We start from the raw sequence: 12,433 nt of genomic DNA on the forward strand, positions 1-12,433 counted from the left end.
ACCTTGACATATAAACATACTTTAACTAAGTTGGACTAAATATCTATTATAATTATTATTTTGGCTTAAAATCCTATATTAATATTAGGGTGGACTAAATGTGTGTTTAGGGGTAGATTTTTGGACTAGAAACCCAATTTTTTTTTTTTTTTTGGTACATTTCCTACTTACTCAAAGTGAATAGTAAACCACCTTATCTATGATGACCACTTCCCTGCCATGGCAAATAAGACAAGGGCCTTTAGGTCTTTACACACGTGTAAAAAGATGCAATATTTCATTATCTTCTTTCAACAAAAAAAACATTTCATTATCTTGTCAATAAAAGAAATCCTCCATTTCTATACCTAGAATAATCATTTGTAGGCAACTAATTTGCCAAAGCACAAATCAACTAGATATTCAGTTAAATTTAGAAGTTCGTCTGATATTGGAACTCATTTTGGTAATCCCTCTTGAAAAGAAACACAAGTTTGAATTTGTGTAACTTCGAGAATATTAAAATTAATACAACCAAATTGAATAAATGAAATATTATTTGTCAAATGATAACGAATTTTTGTAGAATTATTCTTCGTCAATTGTAGAAAGAAGTATGTGGACAACGATCCATGTTAAGAGAATCAACTGCTTAATGACAAGGCCTACGGCCCGATAACTTTCGCAAAATAAAGCCTAATTCCTCTGCCCACAAAATATGCGTTGCAGGTCCAGAATGGCAGGGTTGGCAGAAAAGGAGCTGAACTAATTTAAAACGGTAGATCTTTAATACAATTTAGGCAAAATACTTAACAACTAAGTTACACCTTTCTCGTTAATACAAATTAGGCTCATTAATACAAATTAGGCTGAAAAATTATCAAAATAATTTTGGTGGCCCGAGATCATGCGGTTTGAGGGGGCTTAGTGCGACTGGTGGCACCCCCTCAAACACATCTCTGCTTCTTTTACTTGAATGTGACATCCCTTAACCTATTAATTGAGATTTCAAAGAAGATTACACAATAAATCAAAGAGAAAAAAAAGTGAATTCACTTTTGGATTTTTGACCTTACTTCCCTCCTCACTAATTGGTTATTGAGCCTGTTAAGACTAGTAGTGTAATTGTACATACTTGTATTTGTTTCTGTTCATAAGGTTATTATTGTAATTGTACTTCTTTTACCATCTCTATAAATACAATCGAATCCCTACATTGTAGGGCATCTTGAATGCAATACTTTACATGGTATCAAGAGCCATCAATCACTAAGAAATTTTTTGGTTTACAGAACCCTTAATACCTGATAACTAAGCTTACCTCCTTAGATTTACTATTTTTAAAAAAACACAAACAATATGTTTGGCGTGCGTGAGAGAAATGTGATGACAAAGAACATTTATCCGTCAATACAATTCTTAGAAGTCATTCCACCTTACATTATTGTATGATTTGGTCGGGAATATAGTCAGTAGAGTCTCTATATTATTTAATCTAAATTTTATTGTCACATGCCAAACATATCCATAACAATTTTGATAATCTATTATAATAAAACATGTCAGTCGGTTATCTAGAGGACAAGTCTGACCGTCCACTTTATTTTAGAAATTTGGTCTATTATAATAAAACATGTCAGTTGGTTATCTAGGGGATAAGTCCGACCGACCGTCCACTTTATTTTAGAAATTTGGTTGGAATTTGATCTAACGGAAGATAATTCATGAGTAAAAACCGTTTAAACACTTTTAGTAATTACACAACTATCTTAGGGTAATTAAGTAAATATACCGTGATGATACCATGATGATACATAAAATGGTCAACCGTTGACTGTAGTCAAGAAGTCAAGAAAAGACCAAAACTCCAACGGGTAAACCTGTCTCAATGGAACAGGACCGCTGAGCCCGAAGAGGTCTGCCACCTAAGCCTAGAATCGGGAGGTCGGCAAGATCATCTTTCGAGTTCCAACCCTGTTCTGACGTAAACACAACTAGGTCTGCCATGTGATTCACAAGAATTATAGGAGTCCATGTAAGGAAGGTCGATGCCTCACATGCTAAACCCGGGGAGGCAGAAGCGCGCCGCACGCTTACCGACTTAATTCTGAATCTTCCTAAAATTCTCAATTGGCTACAATCCTAAGTGTTGATTAAACTTGGGCTTCAAGAGTCTCAAAGGAGGAAACGTCTCACATAATATCTATCGTATCGGCAGGATATCTACGAAGTATCATCAAACAGAAGAACTTCTAATTATCCTAGATACGAGATAAACTCAAAACCCTAACTACCAAAGAGTAGTCTTAATCTCGAATGGTGGATCGAACCCGCTTCATCTACACACTCTATCACAGTCGGTCCAAAACAGCATATAAAAGGGCATCACATCACCTTCATCAAGGTAAGCTCATTACGTTGCCCAAGGATGAATCAATACTCAATACTTTAACTGCAAAGGGCAATCTGACTGTCTTGAGCGCCGGAGAGGTTTTAAACTCTTTGCAGGTTTTTCCCCAGGTTTCCAGGAGCAGGAGCGAGAGCTAAAGGAGAAGTATCATTCATCCAGATATCATTCAACCAAACAGACGATCCAACATCAAGGTCTGTATTCCTGTCTGATAACCGACATAGCCATTTTCGTACATAAGCATATCCCACCTTTAGAATAAAAAGAAAAAAGGGGAGTTTGTGTGCTCAACTCTCTCAATAATCTTCACGGTTACACTGAATGAACTGTAAATTGGTTTTGAACTCCCTTTATTTATGTCAACACTTATTCAAAAGATTCTCATACTAAAAAATCTCTCACAAAGAAACTACTTTTTAAAAAGAATTTTTGTCATTTTAAAGATATGAAGTAATTTGGAATTCTACCCCCATTATGATTTTAGGTCTTGGACGAAGATCAAGGTGGTTTCTCTCATCTTTCTTCATGTTCCTAAAATACTTAGTGCTTTCTCTCCCCTTAACTTCTATCGTTAAATAACATTCAATAATTTAATTTAGGTTATTTTTGTTGGGCTGAAAAAAATAAGAGATATTTGATCTAACGGCGTTAGCCAAGAGGGACCTGCTCATCCGTAGGAAGCAACGAAACTTAGTAACTTTAAATTCAAGGAGGTAAACTCAATTACCAATTATGGTAGGAGGTAAACTTAATTACTAATTTGTAATGTGGGAGTAAGGTCAAACACCCATTTGAATCATGTTTATGGAAGGAAAAAGAAGAACGAACAAAATTGAGGATTACACATAGGTCGAAAAAAGTTGGCGTGAGATCGATCGGATTGTCAGATATCACGACTACTCATCGAGAGAGAGAAAATGACGTAAAATCCAATTGCCTAATCAATTTCACACCTGTTTTTGAGCGGCTAAAGATATATCATTAATTAAATATAGAAGAAGAAAAGCTAATAATAAAACCAAGAGAGTATAATTGATAGATGAAATTAATCATGACTTGACAAACTAATATGTTTACAGAAAGGAGGTTAGTTTTGAAATAGAGGTAACTATACGAAGGAAAAGATAACAGAAAAATAATTTATGGAGTTATTTTCGAATCTAATCATCTTATAGGGATATTTTAACTAGTTGGTCATTTTTAAGGGGACTAAACTGAAATTAATTCTATTTTTGTTGGAGTCAAGCTAAGAGCATCTCCATTGCAACACACAATCATAAAAACTCTCTCCAATGCAACACAAATGACGTGTCGAGGGTGGAATAGAGATATCTTAAGAGGACACTCCATTTCTAAAGTGTCCTCTTGAGATATCTCTAATTGTCCAACTCATCAATATTTGATTTTCAATCAATAGAAATCGAGTCTTCCATATTTTCTAAATAACTAAATTATTTACAAAAATAACTACGCCACATAAGTAAATAAGATAAGTTTAGAATTTTGAATTGGAGACAAAAAAAATTGAGGATCTCTATATTCGCCACCTAGGAGTGAGAATCTCAACTGGAACTTGACACATAGGACGAATAGAGCTTTTTTTGAGTTTTGCGGTTAGACACCCCTCTTAAGCCCATGAGGTCGTGGGATCGAGACTCGGTGGAAGCAGTTTGTCATTAAGATTTATCCCATGTAATATAGGCTATAAATAAAGTAAAATAATGTAATACTTTGTCGGGCTTTAGGCCTCTTCATTCGTGGTTTAAATTAGGCGGTTATCGAGTTTCTTATATCTTCATGATGCATCTACACCTTGCAACGACTAACGTAGATCGTAGTCGAATTCTCACAAAAAAAAAATAGCGTAGGTCGTAATGCTTAAGTTCACAAAGGCGGTGACGCCTATAACACCTATGGGAGGCGCCTATAACGCTTATGGGAGACGTCTACTTAAATTGAGCTGTTCCACCATTTTTGTGGTAGGGGAAGAAACATGATGCAGATATCATCTCTCACTGTTAATGGTGGTGGTTGTTCTTCCCTCATCTGCTCTTCTTCATCTTCTTTCTCATCTAATTCTCTCTCTAAAACACCCCTTCAGTAAGTTATTCACTTTCACTTCATACTTATTTCAGCAATCTTTATGGTTTTTTAGCTAATTTTTGCAGAAAAATAGTACTTGCTTTTTTTTTTTTTTTAGAATTTTCACAACTTAAAAGTCGAATTATTGTGTGGGTATTGTTGATAATGATCATAAATGTTGAAAAAATTGGGAAAGCAGGTACCTTGATAAAATAAAGCTGATGATAAGTTCTTATTGATCCAATCCAAATAGTTAGAATTTTAGGTCTTGTTTTTAAGTAGATTTTGTAGTAAGTTATTATTAATCAAGAGATGAGAATACAGATCTTCTATCTTAACCAGTTTAGGTTTAAAAAGAGGGGAAGTATTTATTTTTATTATTATTATTTTTTCCATTTAGGGTATCAGTTCATGAGGTTAGGGAGAAGGTTTAACCAGGTTTTCACCACCAAGGAATGAAATTTTGGTTTAGGTGGAAATTTCGGTCGGCATGGAAATGAAAATATTTTGTTCATTACGGCCGAAATATTTCGAAATTTAATTCCTTGGTCAGGCGTCGTTGAGAGAAAGTAAATAAATTTCAGTGGGCATGGGACTGGAAATATTTTGGTCATTACGGCCAAAATTCTTCAAAATTTAATTCCTTGATCACCACTGTCCACTGCACTTTGTATGTGGGTGTGTATTGTAGGTTTCGGCATCTACAGTTTATTTCCATTTTAGGGCACTTTTGTGGCACACTTTGCATGTCGCTTTATGCATCATCTCTATGAATTATTGTTTACGACTAAATTTTCACTGATGTTTGAAGCGGTACTCTTATATAGACCAATTTAGCAACCTTTAGCTTAGACAACTAATATTATAAAATTGTTCTTGTATTCGTAGTGACACTGTAATCTCTAAAACATTTTGTGGATGGTTCGAAACCTTGGGACATGAGAGTACCATCCTCATTGCCGATTTATGCACCTACGGCTTCCTCCATCTTCTATCTTCCACCTTTTCCCGACAGATTAACAATGTAGGAGCGGTTAGAATAACAATGGAGGAGCAATTAGTAATTGGTTACCTTTTAGATTTCTCTCTTAAATATTCCTTTCTTTTCCCGTTTTTTGGTCTTAAGCAATCTTCGTTTTTACAGGTGGGGATTTCAGAGAAGCAAAGATGTGAACTTCACAAACTTGGGTATTCGCAGAATGAATGGCCGAGCATTCCAGATCTTGGGGAATCCTAATGTATGAATCACTTCAATGTCTCTAGATGTATAATGCCAATATATTTAGGTCTGCATATGGTGAAAGATTGTGTAGGTATGTCATGCATGATTTTTAATCATCCACTAACATTACCTTGTGCTGCAATGAATCACATTTCTTGGTCACTGATACACATATTTTGTTTAATACAGTGTGGGTCGAACTTAGCTTCATTTAATTGCAGTTGAATCCATGCCTCAGTTGTGATTGTCGATTTAATATTTATGAGCTACCAATTTCTTTTTCTATTTTCTTGATCATTACTCATTAGTCCAAAATTTAATGTTCGTTCTGATCAACTTGAGTGATGCATCGGCGTTTTAATATATTTCTTTGCTTTCGCATGATCAATCTTATTGCTATTATTAGGAATTTTTAGTTTAATGTTAGTCACAAAATGCTGGTAATTAGACCCCAACGAATCAGAATCTTATGTTACCTGCATATGCTTACAACTTGACACATCATTGTCGAGATATGAAAGCAGATATCTAGAAGGCTACGTAACATGGACATCGATATGGTATCCCTATCCAACAAACATATGGAGTATTGAAGACAGCGAGTAAGTGGAAAGTGCGGAAACAGGAATGCGGCTTGTTACCTAGTGGGCCCCATTTGACAACCAAGTGGGTTTACCCACATTAGGTTGGACTACCAAGTATTGTTATCTTAATTAGATGATAGTTATTTTTGAGTAGTTATTTGGATAGAGTCGTAGACAGCGTTCTAGTTGTTATAAAATTTAACATATAAAATTTAACGGAGGAGGATCAGATGCACATATAAAATTTAACATCATTCACCCTAAAGCTATGCGAGTATCTGATACAAGTAAAGTCTACAGGTATCCCATACTACCAGCAGCCAAAACACTAATAAGGCGTCTGCTTATTACATAGCTAATACACATTCTAATCGTTACTTTTATATAATCAAAATAAATGATCTAAATCTTGTCATTCTCGCAATATGTAGTCAGTAATAGTAGGAATACGTTTTTGTTAGGTGTATATATACGTTATTATTTGTTATGTACGATTACAGCTCAAAACTGAAAAATAACAATTTATTATGGATTTGGTCTTAAAGGTACCTTCAGCGAAAGGAAATCCTAACGGTGAGATTGTCATGGTTGACCCGTTGGAGGCGAAAAGGTTGGCAGCTGAACAGATGCAAGAAATCAAAGCCAGAGAGAAATTCGAGGTTAATCAAATATCAATTATTTTCTAGAGCTTCAGATGATAATGAATGCACTTTATGGAGTAGAATAATGGTTATAAGGTTAAAACTTGCAGGACCTAGCTCTTCTGTTAATTTTCAAAGGACAATCTAACCGTCAGTAACTGTAGGAATGTATGATATGAATTCCCAGTTCTACAATCTATGTCATCCATCTTTTGTTTTACGTTGGATATGTCGGTCCCAAATGATCATGGATTCCCTTTTCCAGCTTTCGGATTTTATATAATTAATTCAAATTTTCTGCTGCAAAGTTTTCTTTCAAGAATAGGTTCTGTATTTGGGGCTTAGGCCATCTTGCTTCGCAACACTAAGTTATGATACTTGTTTGTCATCTATGTTTTGCAATTAGAGTCGGTCAGAGTCCTAAGCACGTAGCAGTTAGGTTGTTTGTTGATTTTCTAGGTTCACTGTTATGAATTCCCCAGTCCAAAGCCTAGGATTTCACCTCTTTCTTTTCTTTCCTTCTAATTGTTCACTTTCATAGCTGATTTACGCGATAAATATGCAGAGACAACGTCAAATTGAAGCAATTAATGGAGCGTGGGCAATGATTGGTCTGACAGCAGGACTTGTCGTTGAAGGTCACACTGGAAACAACATTGTATCTCAGGTTAGTTATTCTTTTTTATGCAATATGAGTTTTAGTCGAAAGGAAGAAAAATTTGAACTGCACCACCCTCAAAATATTACAATGAAGTCACGATCAAAACGTTCCAGTCAACAATTTCTTTTCTTGATTTGGGTTGTCTTCACTTTCACGATTTCCGGTTTATTTGATTGATTATTTTTTTCACATTGAATTAATTATGGTATAACACATGCCCCAGCACCAGCTATATTGTCTTCGATTTAGGCACCAAGCAAGCCACTAGTCTATTTTCACATGGTACAAGGTTTTTCCTTGGCATGGTACAAGGCTTCTCCGTCTGACGAACCGAAGCGCCAAACTTACCCAAAAGGCCTTTAAAAAACGTAAGAGTTAAGACAAGAAGTTTTGATACGACCTAGGTGCACAAGATCTTTGCTAAGTTTGTGGTCATCCAACTCAAAACCAATTGGCAATGTGTGGAGAGGACCTATACATTATATTCTTGGTTGCTAGTTACCCCTTCTCCCATGTGATACTATTGTCACACGCCCCCTCACATGTGGGGTGGTTAGCCTGACGTGTGTTTTTTTTATTTCGGGTGACATGGAACACGACTTTTAAGCCTATCATGTGTGGGCCTAGCTCTAATACCATGTTAAGTTTGTGGTCATCCAACTCAAAACCAATTGGCAATTAGTGGAGAGGACCTATACATTATATTCTTGGTTGCTAGTTACCCCTTCTCCCATGTGGGACTATTCTCACAATCTTCTTAAGCAATATGGGACCAAGTGTCTTTGCGTATGAAAGTTCCGTTAGGAGTTACTAGACAGTCTACCCACCCATGGTACCATGTATTGCCCTTACCCCTTTTGGGTGGTTTCGTGACCCGGTACCCAAATTTGGCGTACCAGATCTCTATCCTTAATTAACCCAACTTCTTTGCTTCGTTCCTGCAGCTGACTGGATATTGGAGCACAATTCTGAGTTTTGTAAATACAAATTCTCCACTAAAGCTAGATATTGAAGCACCTTTGAGTTACTTACAGAAAAATATTCCGTCGAACTTGGACATTGGAGCACCACTAAGTTTCTTGCAGAAAAGTTTTCCTTTGAATTCTTGAATCAAGAAATCAAAAGGAAAACTTGTTTTAGATTCAAATATCATTCTTCAAAATGTAAAAATTCTTTTCCTTGGTGATCCTTTTTCATATTTTTTAATGTTGATGGAACTATTTTGGTTGTATGCACTGAATTACTACTTGTAAAGAACAGAGTAAACTAAACCAGAGACAAAATGAATAGATCTTGAGATGGTCATAGATCACTTCATAGAAGGCTATATCATAATGGAGAGGTAAATATATGATATAAACAATTGTATCAGAATTTTTTGCGTTTTATTGTCGTAACTGAACGAGATGATGCTGGAAGATTGTGTCGATTAAACCGAACAGAGATTATTCCTTGGTGAGCAGTCAGTTTTTCAGCAGATGAGGACCTACCCTGTCCTTCCAACCATAAGTAGAGATCCATAAAAATGTGACCAAGTTTAAAGTTGAACATGCATGCCATCACAAGGTTACAATTCTTCAATGTATCCCTCATAACTATTGGGTGTTCTAGTTTGAAATTAATCTTGATCTTGTGAAGTTCTATTTGTTATTTTTGGCAAGCTAGTGATCTCAGATAAGAAGAGCTTCCTTTTTACACAAATCCGTTCACTCAACTAGGATAACAAGGTGTTGGTTTCATAGGCTTTGGAGTCCGAACCAATTTTGGCTCGACCTGATTTTTCAAATTGGGAAATGGAAAATGCCATTGCGTTCGTCTCGCCGAACTCTTCAATTAAGAGCCAAGTATATAACGAATCTGATTCCGGTGAATAAGATATTCCAGTTTGAAAATTGGACAAAAATCGGTTAAATCAAGGACTATGTAGCAAACCAGACCAGTTCTTTTGGGGGAGCAAAATGCAAGCAACGAACTGTCGTGATCTGATGAATCTTGTCCAGTCGGCAAGAGAAATTGAGCAGCTGGTATTCATCGTCTTAGCACGCTTCGGGCAACCTTCTAGAAGGTCCCAAAGCGCCTAGATCAACAACCGCAATGTTCCTCATTCGGGATGTTTTCGGTAGCTCGCCTAGATGTCGTTCTTGTTAAGATTTTTCTTCAGATCTAACGGTCCTAATCGCTGCCAACACTTATGATATCCGTACGCCATATATCTAGTCCTGGCAGTGACAAAATTGCGTCCCTTTTGCACCCACATATACAAAATCTATAAATAGGAGCTAAATGAACTCTAAAAAACCATTTCGTTAAGAGCTCTATATTCTTGTGTGTCAGAGAATATTAATTCATTGGAGAAAGTTGTGAGGATTCTAATGTCTAGACTAACACCTAAGTGGGAATGTTAGAAAATTTTCATTCAATCTCTCATTCTCTTCTGGTATATATATAATTGTATGTGCCAAAATACGTCACCAGGAGCGCCCCGAGAAATCCATGATTAACAGGTTAACACGGTGACCAAGTCCATGAATTAATGGCTAATGGGCCCGACCCATTTATCTTCGGGTACCACGAAGCAACGTCAAAGTACGAAAACACTTCCAGCCCTGGATAAAAAGGTCCGCCTCACCTCCTCAGTTGACCAAGAATATAGAAGCACATTCAACTCGGGATAAAGAGGTCCACCCTCACCTCTTCACCAGACCTCCAGCTCGGGATAAAGAGGTCCGCCCTCACCTCCTCAGCTGACCAAGAATATGGAAACACATCCAGCTCGGGATAAAGAGGTCCGCCCTCACCTCCTCACCAGACCTCTAGCTCGGGATAAAGAGGTCCGCCTTCACCTCCCTCCGTGTATTCGTTGTGGGGCGTTACAGTCATTCATGATGACATATCCCGGATATACCCGTTAGGGGAGTTACGATCTTCACATTTATGATGACAATTCTATGCGTTACCGCCTAAAAGAGAGGACTCATCACTAAGTAACAATAAACCCAAGACACTATAAATTGACTGAACCAAGATGATACAGATCATCTGATTCTGGGTAAACACATCGAGTACAGACTCAATACTATCATCCAGATTCCGACTAAAATACTCGATCATCTGGTATCGGGCAATCACGAATATAACTCACTGCTTTCTCTCTCATACAAAGGGATCAACTAGTTGTCTACAACACTTCTACTATTGTCATCGTCTTATTCTCTCTGTCATCGATCAATCCAACATCCATTGAAGAACCTACGACTGATCAAAGGGAGGTCGACCTATATTTCTATCTCCCGACGACCACTCATCAAAGGAGGTCGACCACTCATCAAAGGAGGTCGACCTATATCTTTCTCTCTCTCCTGAAGACCACTCATCAAAGGAGGACGACTTATCTTTCTCTCTCCTGAAAACCACTCATCAAGGGAGGACTGCCTATCTTTCTCTCTCCTGACGACCACTCATCAAAGGAGGACGACCTATCTTTCTATCTCCAGACGATCAAAGTAGGGAAGCTACTTTATCTCTCCCGGAGGTCGGGCCTTCCTTACTTTGCCCACGTGAATATATACGAGGGTTGCCTTAGTTAAGGACATACCTCATAGGCTGCCACAATCTCTCTCCAAACAAGTCAGTCTATCCGCACAGATCGAGTTCCGGCCACTCTGCGAGCTGTGCCTAACCTCCGACCATCATCTAACCAACGATAACATTCCAGGGATATCATTTGTTTACCTATTACTTCTCTTGCAAGCTTACTGACTTGGCCGCCGGAGCCCCCTTAGGCCGATACCATCCCGGTGTCCCAGGGATCTTACGGTCACGTGTGTTCTTGTCTCTTGTCACAGGTTAAGTCCAAAGACGTCGTCAGTGCCCACAAAAATATTAACAGGTGAAGGTCCAACTTTCGGTCAACGACTCGGTCCACTTGACTTCTTGACCCGCGAATTCGACCCCTCACAGTTTATAATTGTTTTTAATGTCCGTAGTTATTTTTATAGACAGTGTTAAAACTTATGACATGCTATATTATTTTATAGGAGTTTTAGCTACTGAGACAAAATAATATTGTATTGAGTTACCATATTAGAGTGTACTTTTGAAGAAGACTAAATGCTATTAGTGATTACTGATTAGTAGAAAAAAGGTAATCTCATTAGTTAAAGCCTTGGTCGGCTTTAGTAAGTTGAACCAAAGTTGGTTGCTAAACGACTGATATCATCTCTTACTCAAACCTTTGGGCGAAGTAGTCCAGTAATTACAATACGATGTTTTTGTTTATATCAAATTTCTGGAAAATTCAATTGCAGCCACTTATATTTGTTTGAAACACCAATGTTTCGTTCATTGAACATGAAAGTTTCATTGAGCATGAAAATTTTAGGACATAATCATGGTTTATAAATTTTTATCTTTCAAAGTAAATAATTTCTTTATCCATTGAGGTAGTAAGATGTGTTACAGAAGGAGCGTAACAACTAAGTAGTTGAGATGTTTGAGGAAACTGAAGAAAAGAATGTCAAAAGATCTATCAGGCTATAGAGTAAATGATTTGATCACTGAATATTCGACTTTTCCTTCAACTTGGATTATATTCACAAGGATCCAACCATTTTTCATAAATTTCATATAAAAAGTATAGATTCGGGCTCGGGGCGTCATTAGTCATTTGAGTCATACCAGGCACAAAACCACTTATAAAAGAGGGCTTAATTGAAACAAGACTCGTAAAAGATGGAGATTCGAGATCGATTCAAACGTTATACCTTAGTTTGATAAATGTGGGAACTCCATTCTATAATGATGTGGTTGTTGCCACATAAGATTCAAAACAAGACAACTTACCATAGGGGATGT

General features: G+C 37.1%; 1 protein-coding gene across 1 annotated transcript; it reads left to right on the forward strand.

The window, feature by feature from the left end:
- Positions 1–4,329: 4,329 nt before the first annotated feature.
- Positions 4,330–8,901, forward strand: LOC147556576 (uncharacterized). The gene is made up of 5 exons (XM_086657467.1): positions 4,330–4,489; positions 5,616–5,709; positions 6,823–6,936; positions 7,484–7,585; positions 8,524–8,901. The coding sequence occupies exons 1-5, from the start codon at positions 4,383–4,385 to the stop codon at positions 8,686–8,688; spliced, it is 582 nt and encodes a 193-aa protein (XP_086513593.1). The 5' UTR covers positions 4,330–4,382; the 3' UTR covers positions 8,689–8,901.
- The last annotated feature ends 3,532 nt before the right edge of the window (positions 8,902–12,433 follow it).

The sequence above is a fragment of the Eschscholzia californica genome, unplaced genomic scaffold, assembly GCF_041429995.1.
Source record: "Eschscholzia californica isolate CP2 unplaced genomic scaffold, dmEscCali1.0.p SCAF_2, whole genome shotgun sequence".
Classification (NCBI taxonomy): Eukaryota; Viridiplantae; Streptophyta; class Magnoliopsida; order Ranunculales; family Papaveraceae; genus Eschscholzia; species Eschscholzia californica.